We start from the raw sequence: 21,026 nt of genomic DNA, 5'->3' as shown, positions 1-21,026 counted from the left end.
AAAATTTAAAATAATAAGATATAATTTGCTTTCCAATTATTATATTATAATATTATTTATTGATTTATAATTATATATTTATAATTATAGCTAATAATTATAATTATTGATTTATTTTATAAACTTACGTGAATGATCATTACTTTTCTTAATCGCACAAATAGTTTATCCTCTTGCAAAGTAAATTTTGGTTTAAAAAACTTTATAAATAACACAGAATTCTGCGAATATATTCATTATTAGTGTGTGTCACTTTTCAAACATATTCGTCGTGTCAACGCTTGTAAGTGTAACCTGGTTAAGCGCTCTTTCGGAAAATATAGGTATTACAAAATACGCTTTCCATCGAATTTCACGAGTTACCTATATTAAAACTGACTAGTGAAAAAGGCGACAAAAAGAGTCGCAGACAAGATGTTTGTGATAACAAAGATAACATCTGCAGTTTTGTTGCTTTCAAAACCTTGTTTTGAAGCATTTCCTACCTTTTGTCGGTATTTTTAATATCGTAAGTTTTTTTCTTTTACAATACATATTCATTAATCATAATGTTTAAAATCTTTTTTCTATTTCTTTAATCATTTCGAGTTTGCAGCAGGTAAGTAGAATTGATATTAAGATATATAATTTCCAATTGTGGGATACAGTGCGAATTATTTTATTCTTTATTATAGAAGATTTGAAGTGTCTTAAGCTTTTTATATTTTATAAAAAATAAAGATGTTTGAAAGAGAGAGGGAGAGAGAGAGGGGCTTTTCATTCCAATTAACATTCATGCAATTGTCAGAGAATATACGCAATTAAAAATATTTTATTTAACACACTTTATATACGTAGTAATATGATCACGAGTATATACTTCGATTAATATAATATTAGAAAAATACGAAAACTCTTAAAATTTTATAACTGTTTCACTAATTTACACAAAGACCAATAAAAAATGTAACCTCTTTATATGTTCTAAGTCTATCGTAACAAATTTTTTAAATAAGTTATCAGAAATACACTTATAATATTTTTCTATTGACAGCGTTGGCACAAAATTTACCACAGAAATAGCTTGCATACATTACTATATTCTAATCATTTATAAATAGCAAGTAAGAAGTGACTTCAGTGCAACAAATATTCAACAAGCACAATTTTTAGACAATCTGATTTATGCAATACCTAGTTTGTAATAAAATGTCAAATGTCAAATCGTGTAAAATTATGATAATTAAGAAGAAATAATGTCATCGCGCGTTTCTTGGAACTTGTACTTTTATTCACTCTTGTGCTTATATGTATATATTTATTAGATGGATGATATTTATCCAGCATTTATTGTTGAGCATCAGTAAGAGGATTACATTCTCTCGTAATAATTTATCATGCGCATCAATCGCATCTCGATGACGAAATGGCTCTCCTTGAATGGAAAAGTCAGACTATTTTCTCTATCATACTTGTTGATTTATTTTAATTAAATCCTTAAGTAAACATTTTATATATAGTAACAAAAGCTTGGGGCAAAGTTGTTATAATTTTTCCCTCACACATTTCTGATCTCTTATATTCTGAAGGAAGCATAACAATTTTTTTTTCATTATAATTAAACAATCTTCAATTTGACAATTTTTCAATTATGTTGATTGTAATAATAAAACGAGATTTTAATCATTGATGCTGTATCACGTGTCGTCATCTCTTGAAAGTCATAACAAAGATAGAATTATTTGCTTTTAAATACATTCCGTGGTATATCAAATAAAAAATAAAACGTCATCATCGTCCAATCATCATTACGAAAGCTAGCTGTTGATCTTTCAATAGCGTTTGCTTGAGAATTCCTCTGTTTAATATTTGTACAAACACATATGGCTTTTGAAGTCTTTACAAAGTTCATACAAAAAAATACACCTCTTATTATCTTATTATCTTATTGTTAGCACTTCCTCTTTTCTTTCGTTTCGAGTTCTTAGATCATATTTTCGATTCTTTATTTCGCAAAACAAAATCAGATAATGTTTGCAAGTAAAACATATGACGATCATTATATGTGTGGCTAAGTATCATATAATTTGCCTAATTCATTTTAACATTTAAACGATAAAAATGTGTGACAAGCATAAATTCGACTTCTAAAAATGGTAAACATTTTTAAGAGATCATGTATCTGTAGCACCTATTCATTCATATATGTATTTAGAAAGAGATATGTTATTTCGTTGAATTCTAATCCCTTTCTAAAAAAGACATGTAAAGTCGATACTCGAAAGTCTCGAAGTTTATTGTTGTCGCTTTTCCGCATTGCATATTATGATAATTATTTTATGTATATATCGTTAAAAATGTTTAATGAAAAAGAAGAAATGGCGCGCGCGAAGTTTTGTGCTAGTTTAATTAAAATCTAATAAAATTGAAATTAAGAATTAAATTAACTATCGCGCAATTCATTTAAAATGCTATTTTTGTTAAATTCTTATCACGATCTTTTTAGAGAAAAAAATAGATAAAAGAGTTTAAATATAAACGAACTTTTTTAAAAATTAAAACTATCTCTTTTATTATTTTATCTAAATGTCTAGTTATAGACACATTTTTCTCAAATATTTATATTTTTATCTAGATATATACACATATATATTCAATCAATAGAATTTGCGATTATCGATGTAAAATAATATTTTTAGTATTCAGGTATCTATACCAGTCTTCCTTTGTGCCGCAGATTTCTTATCAACTGCTTGCCCTCTGTTAAGTATAAAGATGCAAAACGGGTGACTATTTTACAGGCGCATTTTGCGATATATATACCAGGCCCAAGCCGTCGATATCAATCGACCGATCGATCGCGACGTGATTCTTGCAATTAATCGATCGCGGCGTGATTCTTACCCAGTTAGAAATATATCGTTGATATGACGTCAAACTAAATATGAAACCAAATGTTAAAGTAAAGTTGAAATTCTGATGAAATCGATAATAAAATAATTGACAAATTGTTGACTTTCGACTATCATTTCGATAATTTCAATGCTAAATCAACTAATTAATTATATCCAAATGCTTTGCAAATTAAAACTCACTTCAGACGATCTTGTTTAAATTATAATTTACGATAAAATTAAAAATAGGATTCTCTCTAGTAATTTTATTAAATAGAGACTACTTTTAAAAAGAAAGAGAATAATATCATATAAAAATACATATCACTTATACTTTATATGTTACATATATAATAACAATTTTATTTTAAATTTAGTTGCAAAGAAGATGAATTTTATTTTAAATTCAGTTGCAAATTATATATCGTGTAAAAGAAGTTTCATAAAATCGGAAAAAGAAATTATATTAGAATAACTATATTAGTTTAGAATGAAAGAATATTGCCAGTTTATTATTAGTTCGAAATATTACTCAAAGTGTACGTAAATATAATATTTATTTTCTTTAAAAAAAAAATAATATATTAAAATATCTATAAGAAATTTAAATACAACAAACAAATACGATAGTAATAGAAAAACATGTATTGCATATCTCTCTAGTTAATTATAAACAGAAATAAAAAGTAAATATTATGTACTCCGCACACACATTACAGTTATTCTCAGAGACAATATTATAACTTTAAAGAATTTTTTTAATTTTCATAAAATACTTTAAAAAAAAGGGAAGTACGGTGGTCGATCATTGTGTATCTGTCATAAAAGTCCATCATACTTTAGTAAAGATTGGGCACATTTAATATATACATACATACCAGGTTCATCGTCTCCCATATGCCAGCCGGAGAACGCATTCCATCCTCGTGTTTCACCGACGTCGGCACCATTAGTTATCCCTCTCTGTTCTCCCTTTCCATTATCGCCCATACCACTCTCTCTCCCTCTCTCTCTCTCTCTCTCTCTCTCTCTCTCTCTCTTTTCGCATCCTCCTCTCCACTCCACCGACCGTCGTCCTTGCGCACCAGTGCCACAGTCCACAGTACTTGCGTCGTAGCAGCCTTGCGTGTTCACGGAGCGACCCCACTACCAACCAGTTCCCGTTACTGGTGTAGTCCGCCTTGATACCTGATGCGGCAACAGTTGTTCCTCGCTCATTGTCCGTCTTAGTCTCTTACCATCCATTCATCTTTCTCACGTCTCTCCCGTACGTCAACTCCGTTGTGTGCGACAGTTCTCCCGCTTTTCTCTTACACGGGTCTTATCCGCACGCTTGATAAAGGCGGCAGTGTCAAGGTCGGCGAAGAAACAAAGAGCGAATGTCAAAGACGCTTTAGTGCAGTGCTGCACGAGTGAAGGGATTGTTTGGATCTCTTTTCCTCTCTTTCTTTCTTTCCCGCCTGACGGTCATCATTTCTGTCGAAATATGTCTATCATCATTGAATGCTTTCGCCGTCTAACGGATGGATCGTCCTGCAAAAGCGAGGTACGCGACACACGTGCTGCTTATCTTGCATGACAAATATCGACTGACTCTGTTTCGTGATATTTAAATATCCATACGTCAGCGGATAAATAAAACGCATATTTTGATTGTGTTTTTGTAGATTGTTGGTTAAACAATTTTTCTGCAAATTCTTATTTTAATTAATTATATTAAATGTTTATTTTTTTATTAAATTGTATCTCTCTGAAATTAAGATTTAAAAAGAACTTTTTTTATTTATCACAAATTTATGATAAATATCCATATTTATTTTACGTAATAACTCTATTTGCTCTTCTACATCTATATCTATATTTATTCTTCTAATATGTGTATTGAATTATAAGATTTGTACTACTAATATTTTTACAAAGCTAATATCTAAATGGTATTGTATAATACCAATTTCGTCGTTAATTAGCAATACACACATATGTATAAGGGAAGAGGAAAGGAATTGTCGAGTTTTAGTATCAGCTTCATTATTTATGGCATTTGCATTTTGTCGTGACGTGTCAAGTAGCCTCAACTGAACGATATTGAATATAAAATATGGGTCACTCAAAGAAAATTGTGCACACGCGTATAATTCTAGATACCTCCATCCCTGAAATCTAATGGCTTTGAATATGATACTAAGAGCAATAACTTAGTTATTTGTTTCAGTTTTTTTTTTATGAAGGAATTGTAGCTTAATAATCAAAATGCATGTATTTTGCGAGCTTATAAATCAATAAACAATATTTAATTGCGAAATAGCTAATTTTTTTTAATTTTAAGTATAGTTTTCAGCTCTTATTATTAGCCCCATATGTAATATAATATCTAAAAAAGTTTATTTACATTTTTAGAGAAATATTATCAATGAAGTTCTATTCTAGCATCTTTTATAGAAAAAAATAATTATTAAAGCGATTCTGTTTAATTCATCTTAAATATTTTGTTTTTAAATTAAAATATTAATTTAATTATTTTTTTCCAAATTAATATATATTTTAAATTAAATATTTTTTTACATATTTAATTAAATATTTTTTCAGAATTTATTAATACAGAAATAAAATTATTATAAGAGTCATTTGATTTTATATTGCATAACAAACGTAATATTCCACAAGAAAAAATAATAATATGGAAAAATAAAACTAAAAACTATTACTATATGTAGCTGAATTCAAAGTAAACATAGAAAATTATATTAAATGTCTCAGTCACAAAAAGTTATTATATTAAGTAACATTCTATATATGGCGCTAATTTTAGTATAAATATATTACGAAAAGATTTCTATAAATGTGTTGTTATAAAAACTGATGGGAGCATATTTCATCATATTTATATTATTTTTCATATTTACATTAATTTTAGATTCTGTCAGATTATATGTATATATATATCTTTTACTACATTCTGATTAATTTATTTCACAGCTCAGAGGATATAAAGTAACAGATGTAAATCGTACGCGGAAAATTGGTATCGCCTGTAGAAATTTTCAAGATCTTAAGCGAAAAGCGTGTTCGAAATTAAATGTAAGTACATGTATAACATAATAGATTGTATAGATAAATTGATTTTATATTATTTTACGTTAAATTTTCTCTTTGGATATTATATATACGTGCTACATCGAGAAAGACATTCCATCGTATGAATAATGCAATATATTTTCATATAATGTAACTGTGTATGAGATAACGTAACGAAATTTATCACGTAAGTGCTGCGCATTCACATTCATTTAGTATTCGGATGATGAATGCATCCTTTTGAGCAGGATTTACATATCCCGAAAGCATTGTAACGTTATTCATCGCTTAAATAATGAAAGTTTTCGTTTGTTTAAACTAATAGAGATAACAATTAGCGTTGTTTAATACATAAGATGCATTTAAAATAAACTTTAATGCAAGTATTGATGTAATCTTGAATGAAACACAAATATTGAATATTAGAATTTATAAATGTTTTTCCTTTTTTTTTTTTTAATTAAAAATGCATTATTTATGGGATGAAGACGCAACACAATAAAAAACAGCATACAATACATGTATTGTGTCAATCATTGCTGCTCGACTTATGCTTACATTCAATGCTTTGCTAGAATGTGAAAGTCCTTGCAATCGAAAGCAAGAATAGTGCCGGGTGCATGTGCACTAAACGATTCACCATTATATTTGTTCGACTCACACTCGCACGTTTAATGCATCTATTCTTACCCCTGTATTGTTTATGTAATAATTATTTAAATTGTGCCGAACAAATCGCGCTTTTGTTCCGATTTCCTTCTAAGTTGCTTCGCAATCATTACTGTATCCATGATTTCTAATCAATCGGTCATACAAGCATGCGCGACAACTTACAGAAGGTAGAAGGAGATGCCAATTGGTACAGACACGTGATGTAAGTCATAATGTCTGCTTAATATAGCGAAAAGATAGAAAATCATTTATTAAACATGTACAGAGATCGATTAACAAAAATATCCTACATAAATTATGTAACTTTACGATCTTATTTATACGCTTCAAATATCGCTCCTCCCCTCGATCTCTTCATCAAGCACGAAATTGATAGATGATATATATAGAGATATTATATACAGTAGCACTGAAGAAAATGAAGTTATACGTTAAGGTTTATACTATTATGTCCGAGTGACAAATCCTTATTTCCAAAATTTTAATTACAGTATGTGTAATTCGCATTTTTTTATTCTTTATAATATTGTAAAAGAAATGCATCAATTATCACAAAAATGATGGCAAATATTTTATTTGCCATAATTAACGTGTCAAATTTTACTGTGTGATTTATTTTACATCTTGACATAAGAATTTGATAAAGTTGCGGTGACGCGACGGAAATACCGATAAAGAAACATATATATTCCGGATCATGGTCGTATCAATACCGCGAGCATTTTCCAACGCCTACCCTTGATATGAAAGAGGCCGGAAGCGTATAGCAGATAATATTTCGAGGGTTGGTAGATAGGTAGGTTAATCCGGTTGCAGCGCGTCCTTGAAATCCGCATCCACCCGTCCACAACCGCTGGCTTTATCGAACCAGCCAGGCCAGGGACAGGAAATAATCTCAATGTCAAGGGCGTGTGAATCCGCTTTCCGCGTTGACTTAAAAGTCGACCTAAATACTTCCAATATATACCATCTTCAATCCGAAACGAAGCAGAATTATGAGTCTTGAACCCGCATGATATCTTCGAATGAATTATTACGGAAAAAGATTAGAGTACAAATTCTAAGTGAGTTTTATATATACAGATATGATTAAAAATTATTACGAAAGCATAATTTATATAATACATGATGTGAAAGATGTTTTATATTAATACAATAATTGACGAATCAACATTCTGGTTGCGTTCAACTGTTGATAACATTGATTTACAATCGTATTATAATCATTTATTATTAGGAATGATGCTATGTTATAATTAATAAAATTCTTGGTAAAAAATATAAACGAATTATTTTTCGTTTAATTATTTTCAAACTTGTTGAACTTCAGAGGTTTTAAACTTCCAACAACTTGGATTATCAAAAAAAGTTGAAGATGTCACGGATGTGATACATACACGTGGAAGATTGTAGTTTCAACTTTCATTGTTTCAGACTTATTGAGAGAATGAGAGAAATGTGAAAACGACGAGAAAAGTGATATAAAAGTTGGTAATCCTTGCGTTCAACCTTCGGAGAATTATTTACGAGAGGGAATGTATTACATTGTAGCCTTGACGTCTGTTCGAGATATCGAGTATTCTCTTGCATTGCTACGTTATCGATCATTTATTCAAAATACTTTACGGATTTAATTAAAATACGGATTTAATTAATCTACGACCATGTCCGATTAACAAAGGCTCTTCCGTGCGCACGATTGCTTCCCCCAATCTCACAATATCTTTCACAGTCAAGAATAATGACTGAATTAATGATAACTTATCAATTAATAACTTGAAAATGGTAACTTGATATATTCTTGCAGATAACTAATGATCCAGCAGAAGTGAATGTCTTTCTCCTGGATGGATTATTAATCGATGAGGAATATTTTCACACATTGGAGCCACAGACTACTCTGATCTTACAGAAACCAGGAGAGAAAGTATTATCTGGTCAGTATAATGATATAATATAGCGTTAAACAAAATTAATACATCTTGAAATTAGAATAACTAATATTATTGTGTTTTGGGAATACGATTGTATTTTGGGAAAAAGATATATTACATATTATATCACGTATTACATATTATATGTTTAGAAATTGAATATTTTTTTCTCTAATTATCGAAATAACATTAACTGTTCTGATTTCAATTAGAAACGTAGAACTATTATATATCAATAATTAGGCTTACGATTAAAAAACTGGCTGCGATAACATCGTTAAAAGACTGATAAAGTTATTACATAAAACAGCCGATAGAATTTTTTAATCCTGAAATAATTATTCCGTGCATCGTAGTTTGCTATTTTTTTTTTATACGGGAGAAGAAACTGTAGAAAAGGTCACGTTTATAATATTTTTATAATATCAATTTTTCATTTTTCTACGTATAAGCTAGAAGTGTTATTTTTTAAATGTAAATATATAGATCTTAATAATATTTTCTTTATCGCAACTTATGCGTTTTTAGTGCATTTAATTGTTTAATTTTTGTCAATCAATAATCGCACCTGTTTGTCAACTTTGAAAATTGTCGCTGCTTTTAATATATCTATTACACTTTCTTAATACTCCTCCATTGTACATTTATCATTGTTAGCTCTGTAACTTAGTATATTTTCGAGATTCATTGCTTTACAAATTCAACGTAAATTTAATACCGTACAATAACGAATGTACGCCGCGAATTTGGCCGCGTGTCAATATTAAATATTCCGGGCCAGTATCAGTTTCTTAGAAGTTTACCAATTTCTTGGCAAGGGCCGAGTCGCGCTCTGGAGAAAAGTAGATCGTATATATTTTTATCAACAGCAATGACGCTATGCAATTCCTTTTCAAGGACGAATAATTTCCCGCAGACGCGGACATTCTCTACGATGCGCTGAGACGCGTGAACATTGATTTCCTTACTGCCGGCGATAAAGTGACGCAATTCCTGACGGAAAATCTTAAGGCAAAAGTCGCTTTATTGAACAAAGTGTTGAACAAAGATGACTCCAAGACGGTACTTAGCGCGAGAGACGAGCATCCAGAGTGGTTTAAAGATTTGGAAACTAATTGCACGACAAAAGTGAGTTCATAATAAGGCGAAAAATCTATCCTGTCATTATACATAATTTATTACCGTTCTTCCTTGTATTTTTACTAAGATACTTAATAGTCTGTATACATTCCGAAAATATCGTATTTGATAAATAATGTAAAGCATGCACATTATTTAATATAATTAATAATTTTTCAATTTACAAGCGAGATATTTTGGCTCTTTCCTCTTTTTTTTTGAAATTTTAAACATGAAATTAAAACTCTCCAATTAATCCTTTGCTTTATCTACAGGAAGCGTATATGCATCGCAGGTGTCAAGACAGGATACGCACTTATCTGTATAAGACGATCGAGCAGATAAGATGCTCGGACGTGTACATGAACAATCGCAAGGCGAGGCAGCAGCTTTTGCGTACGATAGCGTTTTTCAAAATTCAGCTCAAGGAAGATCATTATTTTGGATATTATTTTGATAGAAGTAGAGCGGAGACTGGAAACTCTAAGGATAACAGTGACGATACCGATTCTAGCCGATGTTACGAACATTGTCCTTGCAATTTTGGCCATATCAGCGACGAAACGTATCTGCATCAACGGTACCTTCGTCTTCCTCAATCGTCCGATACGAGCATGACTATCGTCGATTCAACCAAGACCGACGAGACGGATGCGAGGAGACTCGTCGAGTCCGAGATAAACGCGAACGATGACATATTGGAAAGTTGTCCTTATCATGTGAAACCCCGAGAAAAGCAAGTTGCCATTTGTGATGAGAAAGGCGAATTTAAATGCGAGGGCCGGTGGAACGCGAACGGCTGCGCCTATAGTGATCGACACAGGATCAATCCATATAAATCCAGGGAGGAGCTCGCTCTATTCTCCACATGGAATTTGGATCACAAGTAAAATAATGATTAATTATATTAGTATTTTTTTTGCTCATCGGTTTGAAATGCTCAATGATGGGTGATTTTGGAAAATTATTAATCTGCATGCATGCGTTTGAAATTCTTTTGATAACTTAAATTTAAAACAGTTTATTCGATATATGCGATATCAATACAATACTAAAATTATCCGGAAAAATTTGGTTATCTTTATTATTTGCAGAATTGAAAGGTCCAGGACACTCATTCCGAGATTACTACAGCTCTCCCAGCAGGACACGATTAACCAACAGGATATCTACGACTGTTACGACAATCTGTTTACCGTGAAGAATTTAAGACTAGTTCATATCGTATGCCACGATAAAGGATCGCACAAATAAGCTCCGATTCTGGAGCTGTTATATATACATTATATTAGTAAAAATATGATCGTGAGATGTGAAAGCCGAAATGTAATTGTACAAGAGTGCGAGATGATGTATACAGATACATCGTAGAACAGATCTCCTCATTATAGATCTCTACAAATAAGTATGTTTAAGTGCTGTTGATAAAATATAGACTTAGAGATTATTAATGTTATACAATATCGGTTATACTTCCATTGCGGCATGAAATACTAAGCAATAATGTTAATAAAATGTTATAAAATGTCCTTTAAAGCTTAAAATATTATAATTTATATTGCGATTTTTTATCTCTGAAATAGAAAATTTAGTTTCTCGGGCCATTGATGCTAACATAATAATTAAAATAAATTTTGAACATTCTGACGCTTATTTTATATGATACGGGAGAAGGAACGATGAATAAGAAAAACCACGCTCATTTTAAAATACAATATCATATGACAATGAGTGTCAATTACAGTAGAAGATTTAAAAATATAAATATTAAAAAAATAATTTATTATATAAAGAAAAAGAATTGAAAATTTATATGAAAAATATCATAACAACATCTTCTCAAGTAATTATGATACGTTACTTTGATGATTCCGACTGAAAAATTATTTATTTTATATATATATATATATATATTAGTATAATGCCTTTGAAGACAATTTTCTTGATCATATCATTCTAGCATGTTTTTTTTTATCCACAAGATTATAATGACCTCTTTATTTAAATATATTACTTGTATAAATCAATTATACGAATACAGGGTTGCATAAGTCACACGCAATGGAAGAACCGTAATTTGTTCCAGCATCTATAAAGGTTGCCAAAATAAAAAAAAAATATTTTGGATATATCGTTAAGCATTGAGTATATTCAGTGCTTGTAGATAAAGAAGGGGTTAAAAGGAGCTAAATTACTAAGAAACCTACTAAGGAACAAAAAAGTCCTCCTTTAAATCATGTCAGATCACAGAAAATAAATTTAGCTTTCTGTCAGAGTTGAATCAGATCAAAAACTAACAATAAGTTGATTTGTCTTAACTCGGTGAGCTATTGCTCTTCTTATTCTCCAAGAAAAATATAAAATGGGAAATCTTTCAGACATATTTTTATTCAGACTGCTCGATAAAGAGACAAAACAAAGTTCTGATATATACACATATACAAAACATATATATATATATATATATATATATATATATATATATATTCAATTTAGAGAAAAAGAAACAAATACATATGTACGATATTCTTTTATAGATAGAACGTTTATTTATCTTTTTATTAATTTTTTATTAATATCTAAAGCTTCCATGTTAACAAAAAATTGGAAAAAAGATTATTTTTTAATACTCAATTATAAATATTTTTGTAACTCAAATGAAAGTCTTCTTAAAAAAGGAATTAAAGTTTGCTCTGCACAAAATTAGATGAAGAATATATATGTATAAAATCTTGTTAGTTGTTTGTATGCTACTTTTCTTCCCCCCACAAACAAATTATGAATATTTCTCCTTTCTCAAATCATTTATAATTAAAAAACTATTGATAACATTATTTTCCAAAAAAGTAAATTTAAATTGGAAAAATTGCAAATAAAAGAAAATGTAGAACTCCTTGCAAACACATCTTTATATATGCATTATATACTGGATGTTTTAGAACTTTTTGGCTGTACGAAATGATGTTCCTTTCATCGAAAGGCTATTTAACTAACTGAAAAATTGCACAAAAGTATTAAATTAACATCATTAATTTTTAATTGTTTGAATTATCTTCAATTCAGTAATTATACAATATTATTGTGTGTGTGTATATATATATATATATATATATATATATATATATATATATATTTACATATATAACTTTTTTATGCAAACCACAATATTAATCATTAACGTTAATTTAGAGATTGATGTTCTAATAATTTTTAATAATCGAATGATGTAGAAACATTTCATTTTTTATAAAATATTTATATTAGTCAGATTTATGTATTATTATATTTTTTGAAATGTTCTTATTTTTTCATTTTATTTGTACTATACATCTTACAACTATATCAATTGAAAAAATGTTAAAAGATAATGTTCCTAAAAAATTTAATCGAATAATTTGATTACTTTATGTGAATGTTCGTGTATTGTGTGTATTATTTTATACCGTGTATTGTTGTTTCTAGAATGTAAAGTTATAAAAACAATTGTTATGATTTTGATCAATGTACATCTTATACTTCTGAATAGACTTTTGCTATTATCTTTTATTTATTTAGAGCATTGATAGATAGACATTCATATGATCGTGTATTAATCATATAACTATATTTGCTAATTTTATCTCATTGTTAATTAACGATGTTGATGGTAAAGCGTGCCAGTCTAAATCTTAATCATACCATTATATTTGTGTTAATTTTGCATCATAAATTGTTAATTAACAATATTGATGATGAAACATACCAGTTTAAATTCTAAATACTTATATATATATATATATATATATATATGTATATATCATATTTATAATTGATGTTTTATATAACGATATTTTAACAAAGAATCACGTTACTTTGATACATTCGTTACAATTTTACAACTTATGCCAAAGCAATATAGAATAAAGATATCAAATGTGGAATATGTTTCTCTAATATAGAATATCAGAATATATTGAATAGTGATTATAGTATAACGCAATTAAACTATTTAAAATTGTCGTAAGACTACACGCATAGCATTATTGTATACATAGTGCTAGAAGCTATTGCTTTATGATTAAATTCTCTCCTAAAAGACTTAATATTTGATAATCTTTTTTTTTGTGTTACATACATACAATGGCAATGTTGTATTAATATCCTATAGCATTTAACTTACATAATATTGCAATAATAGATAATTAAATGATTATAAGTTTTTTATATAATTTAATAAGATATTTCATATATTCGCACCTTTTTCTTTTTAAACGCAAATTCGCGTTTTCTATATACAATTCTTTTCTTGTATACAATTTTTATATCATTCTAATATGCTTTTTAAACCTAATAAATATTTCTTATATATGTGAGCGATACAACAATTTTTCAAATGAACATTTAATCGACAAATTGGAAAGAAAATTTTTCATAAAACAAAATGTAAATGATATTTTTTCCATATTTGGTATCCTTCCTCTATAAATTTTTCATCGTTTTTATTGATAAAGTACGTGGCCAATTTGAGTGGCCTGTTATTTTCAATAAATTTTTAATCAATAGTCAATGCAGTTCAAAGTTCAGTTCGTATATGTATATATATATATATATCGATAAAAAATGGTATTATTAAAAGAGTAAAGATACTACGTGTACCAAGAGTGTTTTTTTTTTTTTTTTTTTTTTTTTTAGAAGAAGTTTTATAACTGAGTTTGAGGCAAAAATATTTTACAAAAAATAGATCAGGTTAACTTTCTACAAAACTTATATACAATGACTGATATAACCTGTTAATTGTAAACACATATTAAATGTTAACTAAGAAACTGTTTATCAAATGTACCCAAGATTTGAACAAGTTTAAGACTTATTAGCAGTAACGTTTAAAATAGCATTAAGTACTGATTTTATGCCATTTTTCATTATCCATCAGAGATTTATGTATTTTATAGAAATATAGAGAAGATATGTTGAATGTTACAAATATTTTGATGCATTTAAATAATATAAACAGAGAAGTGGAGAAAGAAAAAGAGAGAATACATTGCTACATATGTATTATTATTTCAAAATTCATGTATCTATATGGAATTTCCTATTGAAAGATGATACAAGATTTTAGCCTTTTCATTATAAATAAAGAAATAATATAAAGAAAATTTATTTTTGAATAAGAAGATTTTTAATTGTGCTAAATCGAAATAAAAAAGAAAACTACACAAAAGTACGATACCTCTTCGTAGATTATATGTAAATATAGCAATTATTTTTCGATGTATAACAGAGAACTGCGTAGAGAAATATATTTTAGGTACAAGAGAAAAGAAGAATTCTATTATCCTTTTATTCTACTCTTTTTTAAATATATCGATATTAATTTATTTCTTTTTACTTCTGATAAAATATAAATGTCTGCGCAAAAGCTGAAGCTAATTTCTTACTTTTATTAATATTTGATATGTATATTTAAGTTATAACATTCGTTTCAGAATGTTTATACAATATGTTACACATGTGTAAAGATGAAAATACGTAGATTTTATCTGTCATTTCACGGAGCATCGTGCATGATATGTGATTTCCGAGCCATTTTGTGTCGGAAAGGTATCATAAAAAGTTTATGGATGCTATCGAATGCTATCTCTAGGCGATATCAGATTGTAGGAATTTAAATGCCATTTTTTAGTCAGGAAACGTGTTATCGATCACATAGCGATGTAGATAGATCAATACGCATAGGTGGATAAAAGTACTATAAGATAGATAAAAATTTATAACTGTTATAGCATTATCGAAAATTGATTATGTTGTTCGTTTCAATTTCTGTCCATTTTTTCAATTAGTCAATAATCTGGATCATTGCAAATGAATCAAATTTTGCATATTAAACGAACTCGATAATTAATCCCTCTAATAGATTTTAATTATAAGAAAATGACGTATAAAAATAATTATATTGTGCACATAGCGTGTTCTGGTCGTCAGGTTTTTCAGGACTTTCAAATTTTCTTCATTATTTCCAACTCCCGATTATATTACAGAATGCTATTTCTGACGAATAATAGCGAACTGAAAATATAAATGGAAAATTGAAAGTCGATGAAAGAAGAGAGGATTTTATACGACGCTATCCTATTCAAATATATTTTTATATTTTTATCAAGCGTTTTAATTTCGGTGGTTTTTATTATATGCTTTGTAATAATATGCGAACCATATGATAATAGCTCTGTTGTAAATTCAGATTATTTTTTCATCGTTTGCTGTTTCATATCGAATCGCGAAAATCGTTCCTACAAAAATATCGAGATAAAACCGAAATAATAGAAAAAATATATAAGAGACACATAGAGGAAGAGATACCTTATTTAAGATTAATTATTTTTTTTATGAATTGTATTCTTTGTTCAGCTGATAGAATGGTGATTCGTTTTTATGCGAATTTCATAATACAAAGCGAGCAACGAGCAGCGAAAGTTTATTTTAAAGGTAGCTTAAATTGAAATTTTTGATTGAATTTCGTTCGTATATCAATTTATTCGATACATGCATACATATATTTCGCTCTATTATCGCGACCGCGCATAATATATATTTCTCGAATGAACAAATCTCTTACATTTCCTTAAAATGGATTAATTATTTGTATTAATTATACCAATCGAAAAAAGTTGACATGAGATTTAATTATCCAACACAAAGAACTAATTTCGGTTATTGAGAGGAGCAATAGAACGCGGAAATAATAAATGATGCGGATAAAAAATGAATTTTCGATGAATTGAGCGAATTGAATGAATACTAAACATGTGGATAGAGAGATTCCATCTCTCGGTCAAGCGGATATAAGGGAAAGCCGCGTGCATGTCACTTACCGGAAAAGTCTCGCAACAAACTGAAAGAAGTGGCACTGTCAAAGTGGCAGCTGGCGGATTTATTTGTAATCAAGACCACCCAGAGGCCCAGCCTGTCCCCGGATAACGAGAATAAATTTTCATTTCACGTGTCGGTGAGTTTTTGCGGCTGAATGATCTTCTATAGGTAACCCCCCGGGGTGCAAATTACCCCGCAATATGTTGCCGATTGTACGGGTGAAGTCGGGGAATCGATACGCGTCAGGGCAAAGAGGATCATTGAAAATGCTGCGCGTATCGTCCCTTGAAAGTACGGATTTTAGCCTCGGCACGAAAGCGGAAAAGTGCCGCGAAAAGGCAAAAATTAGAAAGAGAGCGAATGATTCCTCTGTATTACATGTCCTTATACGAACGGGATTCAAGTTGGCTCTCTGAAACCACCCCCCTCTCTCCACGATCGTCCTTTCGAACTCTCGAGTGACTTTACTACCGGTACTAATCACTTCACTGCGAAACGATTTACTGATTTATCGTTTAATTTCGCGGAGATGGCTTCCCGATGCATCTTCCCAACGCACACCGATGGCGAATCGTATATGTGTGTACGTAAAATCCCCAAGCAAATCCGGATCATACGGCGGTAATATGGAGATCCTTTACCGTAACGGCGACTGGCAACAATGAAATTCCACGAGGTAATGGCAAGGACTAGTCTTTATGTGTGTTATATATATAAATACGTTTTCAAAACACATTTAGGTATATCATCTCGAATACACGAAAAGGAGTATTTTTAAAAAATACGCTCGAGGGTTATGACAAAGGTTTCGAGTACAACAAAAAAATTTGCGTCTTTTTAATCTGCAGTTGTTTAGGGAAGCTATGAATTTTTTACAATGTAAGTGCGTACCGAGTTTTAAAGTTTGCCGAAAATAGTCGGACTGTAAACTCAGTATACCGAGCTCTAAGCATGCAAATGCGCATAATATTAAGAGAAATTTTTTGAACTTTATTTATGATATGCTCTAATGCATATAATTTTGTTTCATTTTTTCGATACAATATAAAGCTAATTAGAATAGATGAAATATTTATTTTTCTGATATAAACTAGATAATTTTTTTATAGCATTAAATATATTTATAACATTAAAAATATTAACTATTTGATACGAGTATACGAATATATACAAAATTATTCATATTTTTATATATCTAATAATAATGTATTAAATAATTCTGTTGACTTTAATTTCACTATCAATTTTACATAACTTTTTTTTTATTTTAGTGTGTGAGAAAGGACATTTGGTTCACAAGTAACCTATAACAAACATTCTATCGTATGAAAAAATTTTTTTAAGAATGATATCATTATCAGAGAATATTTAAAATTGCATTTTTTAACTGATCTCTATATTTTTTTTGCTTTATAATTATATTGACAAACTCGCCATGGAATCTATAAGTTTATTCGTTTAAAGATTACTACACAAAAATAGTGTTATATTTTCTAGCTACCAGCAAAACCCAGTATTTCGTATTTTCAATTTTTCCTCCCTTCACAAATATCAACCCGTCAATCTAGGTGTATTTATGATCCGAGAAACGGTATCATTTAAATTGCATACGCTCCCGTTTTCTCACGATCGATAGCACGCGACCGCAAATAAATATTCTACCAAAAAACGGCACGTTTAGAATTATTGATGGAACAACCTGCAGGAAGTTTCGTCGCTGGCACGCGTTTCAGGACGCGTCTGATTTCTGGCCTATAATTCTTTTATGTACATTTTCTCTCTTTTTTTTTATAGGGACATGACATTGCAACGCGCGCGCGTTTGTATGTCGTTCTTTTTGTTCGATTATAATTTCATTTACCACACGAGCGCAACTTGGCTGCTATTATTATTAAATTTCTGCGTAAGATTAGATTATGCTCCGGTCGTGCACGCTTCCGGTGACGGCAGCGTCTTCTCAAATGGCGGATACGCGAAAGCTGTTTGCCGTGTTTTTTTTTTTTTTTTTTTATGAATGCGCTTCGTACATATATAAACCGGCCAAACATGCCAATCGTACATACGTCATCTTTTGCGCTCGGAAACTCTACGCTTCGTGCGATCTGCGGCTTGATAAGGAACAATACTCTTCGTCTTGAGCACGTTATTCCGGCGAATTGCCATTCACGATTCTTATCGTCTCATGAGCCGTTTCAGCACCGCTGAAACGGAACACCCGTCGAAACGCTTGAATTTCATAATTGGAACGTTCAGAAAATCATAGTGAATTCGAGAGTTCAAAATTTCAACGTTTAAAATTTCTTGCTTCAAACACGAGACGTCCCGAGTGACGACATAACGATTCTATGACATAACAATATTTTAGAATTCGCTTGACTCTTTATATTTGAAGCCGGAAATCTCGAAAACGTTCAATTTATTTTATCCTTTTTTCATTACGAATTAATTCTCTACTTCTCGCTAATTCTTGGACATATACAGCAATATACGCAGAATAATAGAAAGTTTCGCAGGCAGTAAAGGCCGACGAGATGCTCTTCTGACTCGCGATTATGTTTTAAATGCGGTAGCACGTTGCATTAACCGCGACGCATAATTCAAAAGCAATTTCGACGCCATGATCTCGCATCTCGCTCTCTCTAAGCGCCTACATCGTTAACGCCACTCTTGTCATCCGGCTACGCTCAATGTGGCTGCATAGGAGATCGAGAGGACATGTCGTGGACAGCTTAATGTTTGGTCGAAATTTGTTGAATTATTTAACGTAATGCGAACAGATGTATGAAGAATAGAATGCAGCGACATTTTTCGGTCAGATTCATTTTTATTTCGCGAAAATGTGTGTATAATTAGTCTAAAAATATAAAATTTCGAATTAAACGAATATCTCGCGTTGTTAATAGCAGATAATATATAATAAAGAATGACGATATACAAATATATAAATATTCAGAAAAAGATTTAAAGAAAGACAGAGAGAGAGAGAGAAAGAGATTTTTTACTCCTTACTTACTAAAACTTGTTACCTTACAAAGAATTGTTATAACGTATGATTTGTAGATGAAACAGTGTATCAAGAATTCAGGGAATGTAGTAATGTAAAAAGTCAACAATAAATTTTACGATAATAGCATTAAAATGTTCCGGTTAAAACAAAGATAGTAAAGTTATAGAGCACAAAAAGGATAACATAAAAGAGGTCGGAAGATGAAACAATAGAACAGATTAAATTTTCCATGATCCTACAGGAACAAGCGTGCCTTTTCTACACTTTTTCTTTGCTCGAAAGAAAAGGAAAACATTTTTCTAGTAAATTTAGTATTAAAGCAGAATAAAAGAATAATTATTTGACCCAGAACGAAATATCTCTGCTTGAATTTTGTATAAAATGCATAATCTATTATTCCAGAATACGGTAATTATTTATTTACTGGAAATAAAAATCAATGTTGCAGACATTTAATAAGATTATATTGCTTGTAATAAATATTGTATAATTAAGAGATTACTCTTTGAATATTTTTGTAAAATAAATTAAATACTAGTGATTTTAGAATAATTAAAATATCACGTTTACGGAAACGAAAATATCACGATTACAGAAAAGACGATTAAGATGCACTAACGATTTGATTTTTTAAAAGATTATGTTGGTAAGAAATAATATCTTGATCATCCCGTTTCTCCTAACTGAAAAGCGTATTGGTCTTATTATTAGTTCGAAATAATACAGTATATATAAAATCTCTCTTCTTCGATATTGTGATTAATGGAAAAGTAAAATTATTTAAAATTGTACGACCATGTTCGCGTAATTTAAAATTAAAGATTTATGCTTTTATCGAGAAAAATTCTTTTGACAAGATAGACCATATTTGCGTAAGAACGAGATACGCGTCGCGGCTGTACTTAAATGCGTCTCGTAAATTACAGAAGAGAGGGGCGCGATATTATACCGTTGCCCGACACACATATATATTCGCACACGCTTAGGTACACATAGACGCAAGGCGACGAAAATTGTTTTTTACGCTCTCGGACGCCTGAACCAAATCTCTTTTGGTGGCTGCCGTTGAGTTCATGCCGGGGATCACCGGGTGGGCTTAAACGGTGTTTTACGGTGCGCTGTTGAAGATCCTACAAGAATTATCCCAGAAACCTTGCAGGTGTCACGTAAGTTTGCCCGAAGGGTTTCCCGTGAAACTTGCCTCGCGAAAATATCCCCGTGCAATTTTCGCGGAACACGGCACGATTGCGACAAGAGCGGGATTCTGAAAAAAAGAAATTTTGCATGTTCTTTTGCTTTCTCGATGCTTTACTAAAAACTAGTAAGATTGGATACATTCATTTGCTTGCGTATAAATCGATAGTTACTTTTAAAAATACGCGTTTCAAATACTTTCTAGTTGTTTAGGATTTCGTTGAAACAAGAATATGTCATGATAGTAATAATTTGTTTGTATGTTTAAAAGAATATCGCGACGCATTCTTTAATTCTTAA

The 21,026-nt window shown here is 30.2% G+C and overlaps 1 protein-coding gene across 1 annotated transcript; it reads left to right on the top strand.

The window, feature by feature from the left end:
* The first annotated feature begins 3,991 nt into the window (after positions 1 to 3,991).
* On the top strand, positions 3,992 to 12,104 carry Drep4 (DNA fragmentation factor-related protein 4). The gene is made up of 6 exons (XM_070297175.1): positions 3,992 to 4,419; positions 5,850 to 5,951; positions 8,428 to 8,557; positions 9,471 to 9,682; positions 9,949 to 10,559; positions 10,768 to 12,104. Exons 1-6 carry the CDS (start codon positions 4,360 to 4,362, stop codon positions 10,925 to 10,927), a joined length of 1,275 nt encoding a protein of 424 aa, XP_070153276.1. The 5' UTR covers positions 3,992 to 4,359; the 3' UTR covers positions 10,928 to 12,104.
* Positions 12,105 to 21,026: the final 8,922 nt, after the last annotated feature.

This window comes from Polyergus mexicanus, unplaced genomic scaffold (genome assembly GCF_030449975.1).
Source record: "Polyergus mexicanus isolate NDT 795.1 unplaced genomic scaffold, iyPolMexi1.0 SCAF_6, whole genome shotgun sequence".
Taxonomy (NCBI): domain Eukaryota; kingdom Metazoa; phylum Arthropoda; class Insecta; order Hymenoptera; family Formicidae; genus Polyergus; species Polyergus mexicanus.
This window is presented reverse-complemented; position numbering and strand designations above follow the sequence as displayed.

Coding starts and splice junctions, on each gene's coding strand:
- Drep4 (XM_070297175.1), top strand. CDS start 4,360: ATGTCTATCATCATTGAATGCTTTCGCCGTCTAACGGATGGATCGTCC. Junction 8,558..9,470: donor AGGAGAGAAAGTATTATCTG/GTCAGTATAATG, acceptor AATTTCCCGCAG/ACGCGGACATTCTCTACGAT. Junction 10,560..10,767: donor ACATGGAATTTGGATCACAA/GTAAAATAATGA, acceptor TATTATTTGCAG/AATTGAAAGGTCCAGGACAC.